This window comes from Calypte anna, chromosome 26 (genome assembly GCF_003957555.1).
Source record: "Calypte anna isolate BGI_N300 chromosome 26, bCalAnn1_v1.p, whole genome shotgun sequence".
NCBI classification, from domain to species: domain Eukaryota; kingdom Metazoa; phylum Chordata; class Aves; order Apodiformes; family Trochilidae; genus Calypte; species Calypte anna.
In genome coordinates, this window is record NC_044271.1 from 3,568,230 (window position 1) to 3,587,286 (window position 19,057).

The 19,057-nt window shown below is 49.4% G+C and overlaps 2 protein-coding genes across 5 annotated transcripts in view; one reads left to right on the forward strand and one right to left on the reverse strand.

The window, feature by feature from the left end:
- Window positions 1-674: 674 nt before the first annotated feature.
- Window positions 675-12,705, reverse strand: DRAM2 (DNA damage regulated autophagy modulator 2). The gene is made up of 9 exons (XM_030465640.1): window positions 12,649-12,705; window positions 9,927-10,025; window positions 8,538-8,696; window positions 7,780-7,847; window positions 7,080-7,219; window positions 4,513-4,690; window positions 1,560-1,642; window positions 1,368-1,460; window positions 675-1,013 (listed from the first exon to the last, which is right to left on the reverse strand). Exons 3-9 carry the CDS (start codon window positions 8,666-8,668, stop codon window positions 906-908), a joined length of 801 nt encoding a protein of 266 aa, XP_030321500.1. The 5' UTR covers window positions 8,669-8,696; window positions 9,927-10,025; window positions 12,649-12,705; the 3' UTR covers window positions 675-905.
- CEPT1 (choline/ethanolamine phosphotransferase 1) overlaps window positions 11,845-19,057 on the forward strand; it is a 29,435-nt gene continuing 22,222 nt past the window's right edge. For 2 of the 4 annotated variants that reach the window (XM_030465633.1, XM_030465632.1), the window contains exons 1-3: window positions 11,845-12,038; window positions 14,478-14,879; window positions 18,215-18,362. In XM_030465633.1, the coding sequence (XP_030321493.1) occupies window positions 14,484-14,879; window positions 18,215-18,362 (544 nt within the window). In that variant the 5' untranslated portion in view covers window positions 11,845-12,038; window positions 14,478-14,483. Of the gene's footprint in view, window positions 12,039-12,763; window positions 12,818-13,292; window positions 13,450-14,477; window positions 14,880-18,214; window positions 18,363-19,057 lie in introns of those variants that run through there. The other 2 variants (XM_030465631.1, XM_030465634.1) reach the window with 2 other exon arrangements.

Here is a 19,057-nt window from a genome sequence, read left to right on the forward strand (position 1 = left end):
CCCTGTCCTCTCCCAGTCCTCTGGGGCTGTCTGGCTCCCAGCTGCTCCCAGCAGCACCCAAAGATTTTGCCCTTTGGGCTAAGACTTTTTTTTTAAATTTAATTTAGTTGATTATGGCCTCAAATATTTTTCTTTAATAACAATAACAGCAACAACAATAATGAATTACAATAATGAGTCCCTTGTTTCAGTATCCAAAGGACGAGTCAGCTGCAGCAGTTCCTCCTGGAACACTTCAAGCCCCTGGGCTGCTCCTGCCCCAGCTTCCCTGTCTGTGATGACAACACTCAGCCCTTGGCACCTTCTCTGCTGGTTTTTAACTTGGAATTTTTACCCCACGTTCACTCCCATCAGTGCCACCCCAAGGCTGGCAGCCCCTGTTTGGCTCTGGGGGGAGCACATTTATTTTGGTACCTCTGACACAAAGGGAGTTGAAGCCAGAAGCATCTGGACAGATCCTGCCTGTCCCCTGCCCCCTGGAGGAACCTGTGGTGCAGAGAGGGCTTTTCCTTGGCCTTGGGCTCCTTCCCAGGGGATGGAACCTCCATGAGGAGCTGGGAAGGTGGAGGGTGAGGCTGGAACACCCAAAGGACTTGGGGTGAGGAACACGGGAGAGATGAGGGGGAGGAGGAGGGGAACTGGGGTGTGGGGGAAGTGAGGAGAAGACACAGCTCTTCAATAACCTTCATTTAATTTTCCGTGGTGTTGGTGCAGGTAGAAATGTCACAGGCTGTGTACAATACTGGTAGCAGTGCAGTGCTGTGCAGGTTAATAGCAAAGCCCTTTGGGTCAAGTACAGTACAATCACTTCATATAATTCTTATATAAAACAAGTGCTTCGAGTATCATCTGTTATTGCTATGAGATTCCTGAGTTATGCTGAGAACACTTTCTCTTCACCTTCATCAGATGCTCCCTGCTGCCAGCAGTGGCTGCTCAGCAGTCCCAGAGCTCTGGGCTGAGCTGTGCAGGCTCTGCCCGTGCAGCCTGACGACTGCACGCAGGGAGATTTTCTGTGGGGAAAAGGAAAGAAAATTCCAGTCAGCAGCTTGGCACTGGCTCCACGTGGGAATTCTGGTAGTCGGATGAAAAGCCCAAACTGTGATCTGGCTGCAGGACTGCACCCTGCCTGCCTCCCAGGCTGCTCTCCTGGACTGACTCCAGCATCTATTTGCCTTCCAGTCCTGGGGCAAACGTCCCCTCGGGCTGGGTCAGAGCTCCCAGGTGGGGCTGCTCACAGCCAGGCTGGGGCTGGGGGGTTCCTGCTGAGGACAGGAGTGCTTTGTGCTGGTCATGCTTCCAGCCCTGCATCACATCAGGCATCCAGAGCTGGGAGAGCACAGCACCTGAGATCAGCTCCTCCTTACCTGAAAGTCACGGATGTAGGTGAGGAAAAAGCTGAGGAAGGAGAATGCCAACGACCACTCAGAGACAGTGCTGACAATGTGAGCTGTGTAGCCCTGGAAGGGGAAAAAACCCAAAGAACAACTGTGTGAAAAGCTCCTGTGTGACAGGGCTGCTTTTAGTTCTCTCTTGATTTTCTCTGCTCAATCACTTACTTTTTCCTGAGGGTCCCAGTGCAACTTCTGCACCAGATTTGTTCCATACAGACCACTGTACAAGACAACTGAGGAAACAAACACTGAACAAATAGGTCAAGGAAGATTCAGGACCAAGAAGGAGAACCTGGAAGTTTCAGACTCAGTTCTGGATTGTGTCAGGCTGGAAAGGGACCTGGGGACAAGAGGCTGAACATGAGCAAGCAGTGTGCTGCAGAGAAAGCCTAAAAGGGCATCACAGGCAGGGAGAAAGAAGCCATCACCCTGCTCTACATGGCACTACCCCAACCACACCTGGAGTACTGCAGCCAGTTTTGGTCCTCACTCTAAAATAAGGATGTGGAGAGGCTGGAGAGGGTCCAGAGAAGAGCCACGAGGATGATCAGAGGGATGGAGCACCTGGAATATGAGGAGAGGCTCAGAAACCTGGGTCTGCTCAGCCTGGAGAGGAGAAGGCTCAGGGGAGACCTTATAACAACATCCCAGTACTTAAAGGGGATTATTACAACATCCCAGTGCTTCTGCAGAGCAGATGGAGACTCCTGATTCCCAAGGAGTCCCGTGGACAGGACCAGGGGAATGGGCACAAGTTGATCCTGGGGAGATTCTGATCTGACACAAGAGGAAAATTTCTCCCCATGAGGACAGTCAGAGATTGGAATGGTCTCCAGGGGAAGGGGTGGATTCCCCCACTTTGGGAAGTTTTAACTCTCAGCTCGATGGGTGCTGAGACATCTCAGATCAACAATAATATCAGAAGGGTTGGAGCAGAGGATCCCTGAGGTCCCTTCCCAGCTGACACTCTGTGAAGCTGAGGCTGGGAGGGCTCTGTCTGCACTGACTGAGATGACAATTTCTAAAAGCTCTGCTGAGGGAAGGTAACACCACAGACACCACAGCACTGCTGCTGCCTTCAGAAATCAAACTTTGAGCAATCAATAAGTTACCAAAGATCTGATTTTCACAGGATCAAAATACTAGGGTTGTTTTTCCAGTCATTAATGAGATTAAACACCCAGAGCCTCCTAATGTGAAAGATTAATTTTGGTGGTGAAAAGGACTTATTGGCACAACTATGTCCTTGAAAACCCAGACTTCAAAAGATTTTTAAAAAACTGATGTCTGGGGAGCTCTGGTTACTGAGCTGAATGCAAGACACCCAATCCTCTGCTAATTAAAAAGTACATTAGTAGCTGTTAGTTACCTGAGTTCTGCTGCAATGGAAAGAGTTTAATCATTGTGATACACAAATAACAGACTGCCCTCATTACAGAGTGGGTAATTAACCACTGCTCTTTCTTGGCCATTCTGCTGCTTCACTCCAGCAGAGGACTGAGACCATTTTAATGGAACCATGGAATCCTCTGGGTTGGAAAAACCCTTTCGGACCTTGGGCCCAACCCTTCCCCCATCCCTGTCCAGGCCACCCCCACCCCATGTCCCTCATCCCCACATCCCCAGGGTCTGAAACCCCTCCAGGGATGATGGGGACTCCAGCCCTGCCCTGGGCAGCCTGGGCCAGGCCCTGACAACCCTTTCCAGGCAGAAATTCTTCCCCAGCTCCAACCTAAACCTCCCTTGGCACAACTTGAGTTGTGCCAAAAGTTCCTCTTGTCCCATCCCTTGTTCCTTGGGAGCAGAGCCCGACCCCCCCTGGCTCCAACCTCCTCTCAGAGGGTTGCAGAGAGCCACAAGGTCTCCCCTCAGCCTCCTCTGCTCCAGGATCAGCACCCCCAGGGCCCTCAGCCCCTCTTGGGGGGAGAGAATTGCTCCTGGGATGTCAATTCCCTGTCTCACAGCTGCCTCTGGTGCTCTGTGTCAATCCTCAGCAGCTGAGGCTCCTTCTTCCTCCTTTACAGAGTGCAACCACTGCCCCTCCTCTGCAGATCCTGTGCCAGCAGCAGGGATGGGAGCTCAGTCAGATTCTCCTTCGCTGGGACCCAGGGCGTGTGGTTTAGTGTTGGATTTGGCTGCCAGCCTGGAAATAAGTGGGATTGGTGGGGATTAACTCAGTGGCCTTGATTCAGCTGCAGAAGGGACAGCATTTGAGCACTGATTTTTGCCCTGTCTTTTGAATGTAAATTTAAAATTTAAACATTTCAGTCCTGTAGGACACAAACCTGAGGCATCATTTTCAAAATCCAATGTTCAGATCTGCTGGGGTGAGCAGAGGAACTGCTGTGGTTCAGTTTCCTGACTGTGAAGTGACTCTGGACAGGAACCTCTCCTTCTGGATGGGGTTGTCCCTATTTCTGTAACCCCACAGCTGCTTCCAGCACTCAGAATTCCACGTTAAGAGAGATGATGGATTCCAGAGCTGAGGGAAGGTTGCAGGGAATGCAGTCAGAGATGTCTCTGAAGTGTGGGGTGGGCAGGGGGGAGCAGAGGTCAAGTGTCTCTTCTGACTCAGCCTTGGCAAACTGCTCCAGAATTGTCTCTCTGAGCAGTGCCACACTTCAAACCTGCTCTGGCAGCCAGCTGGCCCAGGGCAGCCCTGTTGTGCTTGCTTAGGAGTATTTCCTCCTATGCTACATTCTGTTCTTTGAGCTGTACTGCAGCACTCCTGGCACCAGGGAACAGACACTTCCAGTTCTTACCTGGATTCTCCTTCCCATTATGCCCCCATCTCCTAAGTACACTTCCCTTTCTCCCCATCTCTCATTATCCACAGCCAGTGCTCTCTGCCTTAAACTCTTGTTTTGCCATTTTCAGTCTCTGGTGTGCAGCAGGAAAGGAGAGGAGGCAGAGTGGTAACCATCCCTCTTACCTCTCTTATTATCTTTACCTGAGGGTTCCCTCTCTCCTGAAGCTCCCAGGCTGCAGCAGAGAGCAGAGGGAAGGGTGACAGACACCCCTGGCACAGCCCTTCCCCTGGGCAAGGGACATTCATGTAGGTGCAGATCCTGTCACTTGGGGAGGGTGCTTAGGGGGGACCCTGCCCAGCAAAGGATACTGCTCAGAATGCTCAGACAGCACCAGAGGAACAGGGACAGACGGATCCAAAAGATTTCTTTGCTGTGGACTTCTGGCTGCATCAGGTAGGACAGGATGGTCTGAACCAACATGTAAATGGCCCCAACTCCAAAAGTCAGGCAGGCTCCAACCACGTGTATGTAGTACAGGATGCATTTCTGGGGACAGAGAAACCTGGTTTCAGCTGAAAGTCTGAGAACAATTTCCCTCTATAAACCTTTGGCACTCCATCCACCCAGCTGCCTTTTCACACCCCAAGCTGAGCACTTCTGGAACTTGCTGCTACTTAGGAGATTTCTCTTCATGGAAACCCCACACAGATCTTGCTGGAAACCAGCACCTGCCAGCTGCTGCTTTTGATAAGTTCTTGTGGCTGTCACACAGCACAGCTGCATCTTAAGGTCAGGAATTGTTAAGATCTGTTCTCATTAGCCACAGAAACTGGGTGAAGGAGTCCAGCTGTGACACTTCTGTGATCCTGGGGTGGTGACAGCAGGCTCACACTTAGCATTTCTGTCCCAGGAATCTACACCTATGGAAGATGATGCAGTACCAGGTAAACACAACACAGTTCCAGTGCCCAAAATGGGACGGAAAAACATGAGGTTTAGAACTTGTCTGAATTACTCCAGCTTGGGTAAGTCTTGTTTGTCAGATCAGTACTTTGAATACGTGGGAGGAACAAGATTGAATCAAGCACTGAGGCTTCTTAAGTTAAAAAACATTACAGGAGAATCAACTGTCAAACAGTAAGGATCATTAAAGGATCATTAAAACTTGAGATTATGCCATGAAAAACAACCCAACTTAAACCTTATGCCCTGACAGCTCACCTTGTGTTCAGTCCTTTCCTCTCACCCCTGGCTAAGCACAGCACCCAAAGGCAGAACTAAAATGTGTTATCTTGTCAGTTGTGCAACATGAGGCCTGGCAGCCTCCTCTGCTCCCATCCTGCAGGTGATCTGTGCCCTGCAGCATCAGAGATTGTCTGTGGATTCTGTTGAGTAATTATTAAGACAAGGAACTGGAGTCACCCTTTCCTCACAACCTCCCTCTGCACCCCAAGTGCACAAATGAACCAGCAGTGCCCCATCCACATAGCAGAGGTGGGAATTTCTATAAGTAGGGAATAACCAAGTTACAAAGGTGTGGTGGGCTCCAAAATCCTGTGCTGCTCAGGGATCTGTGTCACCAGGGAGAAATTTTTGCCCTGTGGGAGAAGAAATCAAGAGGCACAGCTAGGAAAAAGCAAGAGTACTGCCTGAGCAGCATGAATTACACCTCCAAGAGGATGAGCACTCTGCTACCCAGCAGAGAGCTGTCTGGAGCTCTCTGCCTGATGGTTCTTCCCAGGTCCCTCTGGTTCATCTCTGTGCATTTTCACACTGCAGTTGCCTTCAGCAGCTGGGGGATTCCAGGGCACTTTGGCTCCTTTTGCCTCTGGGGTGGCTCTCAAGCAGTTCAGATGCAGGCACCTCACTTCTGATCTGTATCTTGCTCAAGATTAAAGGTTACACAGACTGGGTAACAGAAAACATGCACCTGCTGTGCTCTGGTTATCTGAATATCCACAGCAAGGGGACAGACCCTCTCCTGACCAGTGGGGGGAGAGAAATCAGGGAGCTGAGCAGAGCCTGGAGGCTTTTGCTTGGTGGGTGTGATGGGAGCAGCTGTGACCTCTGGGTTCAGCTGAGGCTCTTGACAGAAAGGAAATAGAGCCCTTGGAAAAAAAAAACCCAAACCCAACCCCAAAATGAGTGAGCTGGTTCCTATGACAGGAGGTGCTGAAGCACTGGGAAAGCTGTGCTAGGGGAAAGAAAGGAAAAAGGGGGAGCTTTCCGTGAGCTTTTCCTCTGCTCTCTCCCAGGTCCCACTCCAGGAGGAGAGGGAAGTGACACTGCAGCCTCTAGTGGCTACAGGCACCACTACAGACCCCAAAACTGATGGGGTGATACAGGAGAATTCCTGATGCTTTTTATGGAGGAGGTGGGAAGTACTGGGGAGCTAAAAAATAGAGGCAATGAGATGGAAAAATTCAAAAAGTGGTTAACAGTGCAGTATTTTCATGAATTGTGCAGCTTTGATGGAAAAAGTACCTAAGAGAGGAAACTCTTCAGAACTGGACTTCTTGTGGGGTTGGGTGTTTTTGTTGTCTTTACTTCTAGCTGTGTCAAATCTGCACTGGTACCTGATTCTCCTCATTCAAAATACAAGAGAGTTTTTTTTTTTTTTCCTCTGGAGCAAGGGCTTTCAAACCTCCTGAAAGGAGATCCAGGAGGAGTTTGCTTTCTGCCAAACTGGTGGGGTTTGTAATGTTCTGAAATTTCATGAACAGCTACTCACAAGTCCCAGTGGATGAAGCAAGTAAGAAACAACAAACCAAACTTTATATGTTCTAACAGTTTTCTGTTGGGAATTAAAAAAAACCCCAGCAGGTTTGCCCAAAAAGAAGCTGTGCTTTCAGTACAATCCCCATTTCATCAGATACCTCAGTAAACAAACACATTACTTTGGACAGCTTTAGAACACTGCAAGCAAAGCACAAACCTGGAAATTTGCAATAATGCAAAGTCCAAAGCAGCTCATGAGTCCCAGTGTGAGGCCAATCCTGTTAAGCTTGAGGATCTTGGACTTGTCTGGACTCAGGGCACACACCTGCTTGTAACGGACGTACATGGTGGCCAGACCTGCCAGAGAGGAACCCAAGAGTCAGAGGAGTTTCAGCTGATGAGCAGAATGTCCATTTTTATCTGGGAGGATGCTGAGTAACAGAGACAACTATGTGAAACACAGAAAAACCCAGAAGTGTCTTAGGGTACAGGGAAATAGGAAAGCTGAGAATCTGCAAGTGAAAACTGGGTAACAGAATGGTGAACAAGCCAACTTGCTGCATTTCTTGGATTTCTCTGATCAGTTTGATCTAGAAGACATTCCAGGCTGATTTTCACCCCTTTTCAAGGTGACTGCCCTGCAATTTCATTTCTATTTCTTTTACAAGTCTGACATTTTTAAAAACAAATTTTTGGTCTTCTGGGATCTAGAGCTGTCACCCTGGCTTTGTGGGTAATGTTCCTGACATCCACAATCCTCTGAATTGCTTCAGCTAATTATGATTGATTGCTTAAAATTTAGGTTTTGACAGAGAATTACAGGCTGTTAAATGATCTGAAGTGCAATGATCTGTTTAGCAATCTCAGGAAACCAAACTGTTTCAGGTTGTGTGCATTCCACAGCTTTCTGTACTCACCCAAGAAAGCAGAAATATTTAACATGATCCCAAATAAGCATCTTTCAGGAGGTATTGTCCCTGTATCACTGGAAGAGATAAAGGGAGTGATCTGCATCCATCTGTATTAAACACACTTGCAACACAACTTTACTTAGATCAGTCTGTAAAGGAACCATGAGAAAGAGGTTTGGGAAACAACCCTCCCAGATGGTTTTTTCTGCATTTTTCATTGCCCAGATTACCCTGTGCTGGTTTTAGAGCTGTAGAAATGAGCATGGTAAAGCCATGCTGGCCTCGTGACAGGGAGTGCACACCCCTGGGGTAACTGGCCCTTTTATATTGATTTTGACTCCATAAAAGGTGAATAAAATATTAAAACTGGTGAGCTGAAGACCCTGGAAAACTGAAAGATCAACACAAAGGTGATGTGTACAGCCCTGATGCCATCAGCTGGGAACATGGGTGATGGGAGGGAGTTACTGGTGCAACCAAACCTGGTGATGAGAAGACATTTTATTCTGAAAGTCTGGGAGATGCCTCCCCAAGTTTCTTTTCTCATCATCACTTTAATTTCACAGATCCACAGCTCAAAGGTGAGGCTGTTGCACAAACCAGAGAGTTTGGAATGGAGTTACAGACAAATACCTATAAACAGCCAGCAACTTCAGAGCTGGAGCTGTTAGGTAAGAACTGCTGTGAAAAGTTTAGAGCTGGGGAAGGATTCAGAGGAGTGAGAGGCCAACTCAGCACCAGGAACCAGCCTGGGTGTCACTGACCTGATGTAGGGCACCAAGGGGTCAACGTGGTGTAGGACAATTGCAGTGATGTAGGAGAACACAAAAGATGCAGCTGACCAAACAACCAGGGCCACAGGTAAGACAGAGAGACCTTGCTGAAACCACCACATTTCACTGCTGGCTTCTCACTTCTGAATGCTGCAAGGAACCAAATGCAAAGATTTATGAAGATTTCTCAAAGGTTTTGCTTTTCTTGAGGCAAGATGCCTTCAATACAGAAATATGATATTGCTCTCAGTCTGGACTGGCAAACCCAAAATGAACACTTGACAGCACAGGACCAACCACAAAGAAGAAGAAATAACATCTGGAAACATTAATTGTGAAATTTTTGAGAAAAAGGAAGCAGTAGTGTCACTTGACCACGTGGCTCAGCATTTGTTGCTGCCAGAAGAAAGTCAAATGTGTCACTGTGAAAACCTGACTGGATTTTCTTCTTCCCCTGGTGTCACAGCACCATGTGAGAATCAGTGAGGCTGGCAGAGAATGTGTCCCAGCAGTGACAGCTTCACTGGTGGTGGCTGGTGTGGAGCCCTCATTTCCACTAATCCACCAGGCAGACATGGAGAAAATGCTCTGAGATTGCTCTAAATGCTTCCATCCTGCACTCACTCACTGCCTGCCATGCCCTGTGGCTCAGCAGCTCCTGGGAGCATCCCCTGAGTGAGCTCACAGATATTTATGAGCAAGAACTGACTTCAGTTCAGCAGAGCTGAGCCTGGAATCCCAGAGTGGCTGAGGTGGGAAGGGGGCTCTGGAGGCCCTCAGAGCCAGTTGAGCAGGGTTGGTTTTGAACATCTCCAGAAATGGAGAGGAGACAATGTCCCAGGACATCCTGTGCCAGTGCTCTGTCACCATCCCAGTGAAAAAGGGTTTCCTTGCATTCAGGGTGTCCTGAATTTCAGTTCCTACCCCTGGCTGTGGCACCACTGGAAAAAGCCTGGCTCTGTTCTCTTTGCAGTTCAGGTAGGGAGATGAGATCCCACCTGAGCCTTCTCAGTGCTGGCATTTCCTCCCACTGACACTGGTGGGAAAGAGCTGGAGCTCAGCTGGAACTGGAGACAGCAAATGAAACATGAAACTGTCTTAACAGTTGCCCTCTAATGCTGACTTTCATTTTAAGACTGTCATGCAGTCAAAATGGTCATGAATGTAACTTCTGAATCCCTTCTCTTCCATGAGCAAACGGGGAATTTGAAACAGAAATGCCCATTCTGCATGGCATTCCATGTCTGGGCAGGTCATTCAAAACAAAGCAGTCTGATGTTTAGATTTTACTGTTTTCACAGCATTACTTAACAGTGCCCTAACTTGTCCGAGCTGACACATTTTTGTTGAAAACAAAGAAACAAGCAACATGCCACATACCTGAGAACAAGGGAGTCAAAAGAAATGACACATCAAGAGGAATCCAAAGTCTCCCTTCTGGTGAAGTTCCACATTTGCTTCATTTTTTTCTTTCTAAATCTTTGAGACATAAAGGGAAACCAACAAGGAGTGAGGAACTTTATACCTGTAACTCTGTGGAATTTATTCTCCTTCTTAGTAACTTCTGTTAGTCACTGCTGCTGCCTAGATGTTGGATTTGAGGGACTGTTTGCCTGGTTCTTCCCCTGTGGTTTAAGGCATAAAGCTGGTGTATGGCAGGAAGGCAGGAATGCAGAAGAGCAGGTGTTTGAGACTTTTGAATTAATAGGCCTTGTCTACACATTTTACTTGAAATGAGGAGCTTCCAAGAAAAGAAAAAAAGAATACAGCTGTTTCAATGCTGTTAAACTAAGGTGAGGATAGTAAAACAGAACAGCTATTCCCAATCCCCCCCTGGATATTGCTCTTATTCAATAAATGTCTCCTCTGGTCAGTCAGGACTGGGCATCTCTGCCACCTCTGCTGCCCACAGCCAAGGCATGGACAGAAATCCTGCTTGTTTCCATGTGGTCAGGCAGAAAGAGCAGTGTGGGAGCTTCAGCTGCAACCTGGGAGCTCCAGTGAGGCTCCCAGTGTGAAGAGAGCTGCAGGCTGGTACATCCCAACACCGCTGGGACTGGAGCTGCTCTGGGCTCTGCCAGCTCTGCTCCTGGCACAGCCACAACCCCTGACAAACTGCTCTGCAATTTGTTTCCTCACAGATAAATTCTCTTTCTCAGCTCTGTCAAGATCTTTCCTTAATTCTTATCATCTCCCTCCACCTTCCTACTTAAGAGTTCTCCAGTGAAACCCAAGTGCTTTTCTCCATGCTCCTCTGCAGGCAGCAGGCAGAGCTCTGGGTATGTTCATGGCACCATCACCATCACCAGGCAGCATCTCCAGTCACCAGGATGGCACTGCCTCCCATGTGCCTGCTGGAAGGTCCTGAAATAAATGAATACCTCGTGCTGTCCCACTGTCTTCATCAGTCAGAGAGAAAATCCACTCAACCCCCTGCTTTTTCCACAGGGTCCTTTGCCAGCTGGTTGCACAAGCAGAGCACAGCTTCTCTTTCCTTGCATTACTATGGTTTTCTTAATATACTTTTGTCTCCTAAGGGGGTTTTTAAGCCCCAAATTCATTATCCAAGATCCTTCCTGTGACAGAACTTATCAAAGAAAACACTTCTTACATATTTATCCTGATCTGTTGGCACGCCTGTGTCCTGAGGGGTTTTTTAACCAAGTCAAGGAAGTGTTCCAAAAGCAAGGGAGATTTTAACTATCTCTCAGGTTCTTCTTTGAATGCAAGCAGAGGATGTGGACTAGAAACTACAAATGAAAATGAAAGTTGGCCAAGTCCATCAATGGCAGAAAGTTAATGTTATCTCAAATGATGATGCTGAACAGATGGCCTAAAGTACACGGGGAAATGGAGATTTGTAAATTAACACTGATAACCTGATAGCCAAGACAGGCAGAGATAAAGCCATAAGAAGGGATAGTCATTTTTTCTCTCCAACGAAATAAGCCAACAGAGACTGCTGGAGGAAGACAAAGCAATTTGCTGAGTGCATTTTTAAGTAAACACAAAAGGTTGGATGAGGCTGAGTCAGAAAGGGGCTGAACCTGTTCATTTACACAGCTTATCTCCAGGGTCAAGCTGATAACATCGGCTAAAGGTTACTAATCCTCAAAGGCCTAGAAGAGTAAGAAAGTAGGAAATGTGTCACCTTTGCTGTCCCCAAAGCAGGGCACTAATGGATGATTCATTTTTCACTGTTTTCTCAGTACAAGCAGAAAAAAAAAAACCGAAAAAAACCCCCAAAACGACAAGGAAACCTTTTGGGTGTGTGTGTGTGGGGTCAGCTCCTCCAGAGCTTTATGAGGAGCTTTGTGCCCGGGAAGCAGCGGGATGGCAGGGAGCCAAAGCAAAGGGAGATGCCCTGAGCCCAGGAGGCAGCAGTGCCCGATTCCAGGCAGGATCCCGGGATACAGCTCCTGCCCCGGGCTCCGGGCATGCTGCCTGTCGGTCCCAGCCGGCTGACACCCAGGGAAAAGCAGAGAAAAAGAGGTGAGCGGCGGCAGCAGGGAGCGGGAAGTGGTTCCCCGCCTCAGGGCAGGGGAATTGAAGGCGCTGGAAGGTCAGGGAGGGGACGGGAGGTGCCTGGGGGAGTCCGGAGAGGGAGAAGGGAGCGGGAAGGGAGCGAAGGATGAGGGGACGGAGAGCCCAGGGTGCCAGGGGGGACCTCAAGGAACATCTCCTCCAACCTGCCCAGGGAAAAATACACTTTAAGTGAGGTGGTCCGGCACCTGTCAAGCTAAGAAGCCAACAACTGTTACAGCACTGTTAAGATATTAGCAAAGGGAAGAGGGTGACGATGGCTCCAGAGGCAATAGCAGAGGGGGGGAGAGGGGAGGCCAAGGGCCAGAGGGACCCCGATGGGATCCCGGGAGCGGGGGGTTCACTGGGAGCGGCGGGGATGGTGGCGGTGGTCGGGGGTCCCTGGGGCTGACAGGGGGACACGAGGCGGGGAGGGGACACCTGAGGGGCCGGGGGTCTCCTGGGGCCGGCGGGTCATGGGGGGGGTGCTGGCAGGGGGACATGGAGGGGGCGAGGGGATGGACCCGGGGGTGTGAGGGGACACGGATACGAACTTCACCCCCCGCCCCCCCGACTTTACCTCAGCCGCTCCCGCGCCGTCCCCGCAACGTCCCCGCTCCGCCCCGCACCCGCCAGCACCGCCCTCCCGCTCCTTTACGGCTGCTGCAAAAGGGGCGTAAAAAGAAAAAAAAAAAAAAAAAAAAGAAAAAAAAAACCCAGCCCAGCGCCCGGTGCGGGGAGGGAGTGAGGTAACTGCGGGATCCCCTCCGTGCGGGGGCAGGCAGGGAGGTGCGGGGATGGGGTCCGTCCTCTCGGCTCTGCGCTCTCCCCCCTCGGCGGGACGGGACGGGGTCCCTGGGGGAGGGCAGGGAGGGGGTGACGGGGGAGAGCTTCGGGGTTCGGCCTGGGCCCGGCTTCCAGGGCTGGGCCGGGGGCTGCGGTACCCCCGCCCGGGCTGGGTACGGGGGAGTTCGGGCCGGCCCGGCCCGGGGGCTGCCTCCTTGAGGGCGAAGTGGGGGTGTGGGCCCGGAGGTGCCCTGGTTCTCCCTGCCCATCCCGGGGGTGTTTGCTGCCGGGCCCGGGTGAAAGTCCTGCGGGAGCCGGGCAGCGGCCTGGGCTTGTTTGCTTTGGAGGCCGGGCCGGGCCGGGGTTGTTTCCGAGGCTTCAGGGAGAGAGGAAAAGCGTGAGGCTTTCTGCTTGGGAAGTCATTTTTCTGGGCATCCAGGACAGCTCCCACAGGGAGCTCCGAGGGGACTGAGGTTTCCCGATAACCGAAGGGGCGCGGGGCCGGGCCAGGGTCCGGTTCGGTCCGGCCGGGTTCGCTGGCGTTCCACGGCTCTCTGGGGCTGGGTTTTCACTCTCGGAAATCGCCTTAATCAAGGTGTGGAGAGTGGGACCGGGAGCACGTGTTCTGGTGCCGGTTCTGGCCTGTGATTTGCATTGCTCATTGCCCCTGCCTGGGATCTGCTTTGATGGTGGCTGGGCAGAGAGTTTTGGCTTCTTCCCCCCCCTCTGGCTCCATTCTGCTTCACAACTAGTTGGTTTTTTTGTTGTTTTTTTATTTTTACCTGACTGGTTCTTGTGGGTAAATACCAAACTTTTTAGTCATCTTCCATTACTGTTTCTCCTCTAGTTTGGGTGGAGAGTTCTGTGTTTCTGGTCACCTGCCTTCAGAGGAGCTGGGTCACAGTGAGAGCCTTGCTTGCACTGGAAGTGCTGTTCCTGACCCAGGATTTGTTTCCCTGTGGCCTCCTGCAGGTGTCTGCAGTCTGTCTTTGACCACTAAAGCTCCCTAGCTCCTGCATGTGTCTTGTATCTCTTAAAAGTTGAAAAGACAATGAGCTTTCACCTCAACTGGGTTAAATTTCAAGAAGGCACAATGTCACAGTGAAGCTGAGGTAAAGAGCTGCCCTCTGAACAAAGTGCTTATCACTGCCTTTTGCTGGGTTTTTTCAGCCTCACCGAAGAGGCACAGCTGCTTCTAACCTTTTTAACAGAACACTTCTCTGTATTTGTACTGATTTTAGTGTCATCAGTTGATAACCCCAGTGGTGTAGGTCTGTTAGGTAGTGCCAGGTCTCTTATGAAAGGGCTGTGAGGTTCTGACCACCCCTGGGGCTGAGCTTCTGATGATGAAACTGAGGCTGGTGGCTGCAGGATAGTTGCTTCAGCAGTAAAAAAAAGTGCAACTTGCTGTTTCATAGGTGCATGGAGAAGACTTGTTTCCCCTCTTTTTTTTTTTTTCCCCTTAGCAATTCTCCCAATCTTTTTCCTAAGGGAGAACTGCAAACCTCAGATTGCTGACAGCAAGGGAGACGCCGCTCAGGGCAGCCCGGAGACTTTCTGATATATTTTTAAAATAAATAAATAAAAAATCTCATTTGTGCTCTTCACCCTTTTATGTTCCAGGATCTTATGATTCTCCGTAACAGCTGCTACCTGCCAAATCCCAACCCTGAGGCTGCCCAATCCATGAGTGGGCACCGGAACGTCAAGAGGCGATGTGGGGAGTCCCACCTGGAGCCCCCCGGGGGCTGCGGCCACGGCCCTGCTGCTGCCTGTGTGCTGAGCAAACTGGTTCAGCTCCCCACACCCCCCCTCTCAAAGCACCAGCTGAAACGGTTAGAAGAACACAAATACCAGAGTGCAGGACGGTCCCTGCTTGAACCCCTCATGCAGGGTTACTGGGAATGGTTAGTTGGAAGAGTTCCAGCCTGGATTGCCCCGAATCTGATCACCATCATTGGACTGTTAATAAATATATTTACAACTCTGCTATTAGTATATTACTGCCCAACAGCTACAGAACAGGTAAGTTCTGGACCTTTGATGACCTTTTGTTTGTGGTTACTGTGATCCAGCAGCAGCTGGAGGTGTTCTCTGCTGGGTTCTCATCTTTGTGGAGAGCTGTTTCTCCCTGGCCAGCCCACAGGTCTTGTTTGTTTAAGCTAAATGCTGGAAATGTTTGTGGTGTGTGTGCAGAAAGAGCACATGTGGGCTCTGGGGTTAGCACACTGCTGGGGAGGGGGACAGGGTTTGCTCTGCACCATATGAAACAGGGTGTAGTGCTAAAAGAGCTGTTCTGGGGGCAGCTGTGAAGGACCTGCTGCAGGAAAGCTGCAGCCCCACAGGGCTCAAGTGAGTGTGCATGCAGTTATGAAATGGATTTGAAGTTGTCCTGGGTGGCATGCAGGGCTCTTGCCTGTTTGCTTTCTCTGCTGGTGCCTGGGTTAGTCACCTGCAGCCCTCTGCTCTGTAGCTGCCACACAACAAGGAGCACAGGGTGACTCAGGTGACAGCCAGCAGGGTCTGTCTGGGTGCCCAGGGACCAGAGGTTGGACAAGGGGCTGAGCTCCGTGGTGGTGTGGCTTGGGAGGTGGAGGTTGGCTCTTCCATGTGGTTGGTGTGACTAAACCCAGCTTACAGAAATAAAGGAGCACCTTTCTTCATCCTGCCAGCTCTGAGTGGGCCTGTCAGGAGCTGTGGAACACAGAGTTCTCTTCTCCAGCAGCCTGAGTCCCTGCTGCAGGAAGGCTGGAGGAAAAGCCAGTAGGTTTATCTTTTCTTCAGAACACACTGGAACCACCTCATCAGTCCCCAGGAGGACTGCCCTGACTCCCTGTCATTCCTGATTTCAAGGGTGCAAAAGTCTTTACACAACAGCTTGAGCTGCAACCTTCTCTTTCACCAGAGTTGTCTCACAGGGCTCTGCAGTGCTTTCATTTTTGTGCACTGGAGAAGTTCTGTCAGCTGAACACTGCCTCCCAAAAGCTGCTCGTGTCTGTAAGCACTGGGGATGGGGATAATTTGCTACAGGAAATGTCTTGTCTCAGGAAATTGGAAGTGTCTCACGAGTTCTAGCTTTTAAAATACCTGAGCTCCTTTGTAGCCCAGGCTCCCAGCAGAGGTTGGGAAAATGCTTCATAGTCAAGTGACATCAGTTTGTTTCCACCCAAGCTCAGCAACCCCACGTAGGTTGGTACATCCAGCATCTGACAAGAGGGCTGTTGAAACAGCTCATTGCACAGTATCTCAGAGTTTGGCAGGTGTAGGAGAAAAGTAATTTAGAGAGCACAGTTGTATTTTGGTTGTTAATTAAACCTCTGAAGAAAGCACTAAGCTATGCTCAGCCTCAGAGAGCCCCAGCCTTAGATGGAGGCTGCTGTCCTAAAACACTGCTGCCTGTTTAACAATTCGAGGGTTACTTTGTGTGAAGTGGATGAGATTATCTTCTCACTTCAGCTGAAAAAGATCTTTCTGCTGAGGCAGCCCTCAGCCTGCTCTGATTTGCCATATGGTGCTGCAGCCCCATGTGCTGGCACCACAAGGAGATGCCAGCTCAGTGCTGAAGCTGTAATCTGGTGCTTTTTAAGTCTCCAGTAGCTGTCCAGGAAGAAAATGGAGCTTTGGAATTCCATAAATAGATTTTTTTTCCCCAAAACCCACTATTGCTTTCAAATGTAGTTGTCTCTTTTTTTTTTCTTTTTTTTTTGTAGCTTAGTCTTGGTTCTGCTTGTTTCAAAAGCAGCTTGTCTCTTCCTGTTGGTGAAAGGTGTAGCCAAGGGGCTGTAGCTATTGCTGACAGACAGCAATGAAACTCAGAGAGTTCTGCTGCTGCAGTGTGGCATGGTACCTGAATTCTGGGCTTGTTTTTTTTTTAAAAATTGGGTAGGAGAAGAAGCTGTGAAATCTCATGCAGATACAAATATTATTTAAGTGGAAACACCTCCCCTGGTAATGAAAGAAACAAGTGCAGGCAGCAGTCTGTCTTTGTTTTTGAAGTTTATAGAGGGAAAAAATTACATTGTACTGAAAGATATTTCAATCTTGCATCTAAAATCCACAAGAAATAGAAATGCCAGCATGGATTTGGGATTCTGTAGCATCACAACCTTTCCCAGCTGCAATCCTCTGCTTTTGGGGGACACCTTTCCCCCTTTGCCTCTCCTCCTGTCCTGGTCTGTGTGGGTTCTCTGCCTGGTGCAGTGAGGGAGGCAGCAGGGGCTGCTTGGGGAGCAGGAACACAGGAGCTGTAAGGAGAGATACTGAAGTGCTGCAAGTGAGTCCTGGTGGTGCAGACCAAAGGAAGGTGGAGCCCAGAGCTTTCTGAGAGCCAAGTCAGCTTGGTGAAGCTGCTTAACTGTGTTTGGGCTTCATGGCCATGGTCTGTACAGCAGAGCTGCTCACTTGTAGCAGTGTGTCAAATGTGAAGGTTGCAAAATACCCCAGAATACCTGTTCCATGGAGACAGGTAAACTGAGACAGTAATGGCAGCCCTCTGGCTTTGGTGGTGAAAAAACCCCAAACAAACAAACAAACCAAAAAAACCCCAGTCTTGAACTGTAGCCTTTGAGCTGGCAGGGGTTTGGTGGGATTTGTGTTTCTGTAGACATGAACTACTGTGAAGTGGGATATGAAGGGTTCTGAAGATAGATGGGGGAAAGAATGCTAGGATGTTATGAGTTGGAAGGGACCTCTGGAGCTCATCCAGTCCAACCCCTGCACAGCAGCATCACCCAGGAACACATCCAGGGGGCTGGGAAAGGCTCCAGAGAAGGAGACTCCAGAACCTCTCTGGGCAGCCTGGGCCAGGGCTCCCTCACCCTCACCCTCCAGAAGTTTCTCCTCATGTTGAGGAGGAGCTTCCTGTGTTCTCCCTTCACCCCAGGATTCCTTGTCCTATTCCTGGCACCACTGGGAAGAGATTGGGCTCCTCCTCTTGCCCCCCACCCCTCAGATCTTTACAGACAGTCACAGATCCCCTCTCAGCCCCGGGGCTCTCACTCTTTCTCCCCAGCAGAGATGCTCAGGTCCCTTCCTCACCCTCCCAGCTCTCCCTTGGCCTCTCTCCAGTAGTAGATCTCTGTCTCTTGAACTGGGGAGCCCCAAACTGGATCCAGTATTAACCTGGGCTGGGATGTCTTGTCACTGCTGTAGTTACACTTTGCATGTCACAACCCCCCTGCCTGTCCCTCAAGGCTCAGCTACAGAAAGCTCTGGGTGTGGGATGGGGGAGTGTGTGGAAATGAAAAACTTCTGCCTGTCCCGGGGAGTGGAAGATCTTTTAACTTAAGGCACTTTTTTTGTTGTTTTTTTGTTAAGGTTTAGGAAAGGTTATATACTCTGACTGACTGTTTCTTTCTTAGGCACCTCCCTGGGCATACATTGCTTGTGCATGTGGCCTTTTCATCTACCAATCTCTGGATGCTATAGATGGAAAACAAGCCAGAAGGACAAATAGCAGTACTCCCTTAGGAGAGCTTTTTGATCATGGCTGTGATTCCCTTTCTACAGGTATTGTCATTTTTAATTGAAGTATGAGGATTAAATGACTCTGTTGCAGGGATCAGATCTGGAATACAGAAAAATCCTTCTTTACTGAAGAAGAGGACAACTGATATTGATGAATGTGTAGCTTTTCAGTCACCCTCCTTTCCATAGAGAGTACTCTTGATCAACTGAATATCTTCTCTTGTATTTAACTGAGAAAAATATATAATCAAGCATGTGATTAATTCAGTCCAAGCCAGCAGCTGTCTGTGTATGCATTATCAGAGCTTTGGTTCTAAAAAAAAGTAATCTGTAAGAAGTTGTCAGAATGCTCTTCTAGATGATTTTAGGCTGAATCTGTATCAAGCAAAACAGGTATGAAGCCTGAACACTGGGGTGGTAGAAGTCTGGCTTTAAGATGAGAATCAGCAGGATGAGTTCCTTGGGTAGGTAGAGTTCATCCAGCCAGCCTGAAGTTTAACTCCCTTGCAAAGGAATGATCAGATGCTTTTTTTACTTAACTTTAAAATTTTAATGAATACTTTATCAAAGTTGTATTTTAAAGGGAAGGGGGTGAGGAAGCATGAATCTTAAATGACAAAACCTGGATTTTCTTAGTGGCATAATAGAAGTTTAGAAAATGGGAAAAAAAATACATCCAGCACATCTTGGGTACATGAGAAAACCCAAAGCTCTGGCCTCAGGCTGCATAAACTTCT

Excerpts from the sequence above, each read along its gene's own strand:
- DRAM2 (XM_030465640.1), bottom strand. The coding sequence starts at position 8,668 with ATGTGGTGGTTTCAGCAAGGTCTCTCTGTCTTACCTGTGGCCCTGGTT. Across the intron at positions 7,220-7,779 it reads AAATATTTCTGCTTTCTTGG|GTCTGGCCACCATGTACGTC; the intron begins GTGAGTACAGAA and ends CCTCTCTGGCAG. Across the intron at positions 1,461-1,559 it reads ACTGGGACCCTCAGGAAAAA|GGCTACACAGCTCACATTGT; the intron begins GTAAGTGATTGA and ends TTCCCCTTCCAG.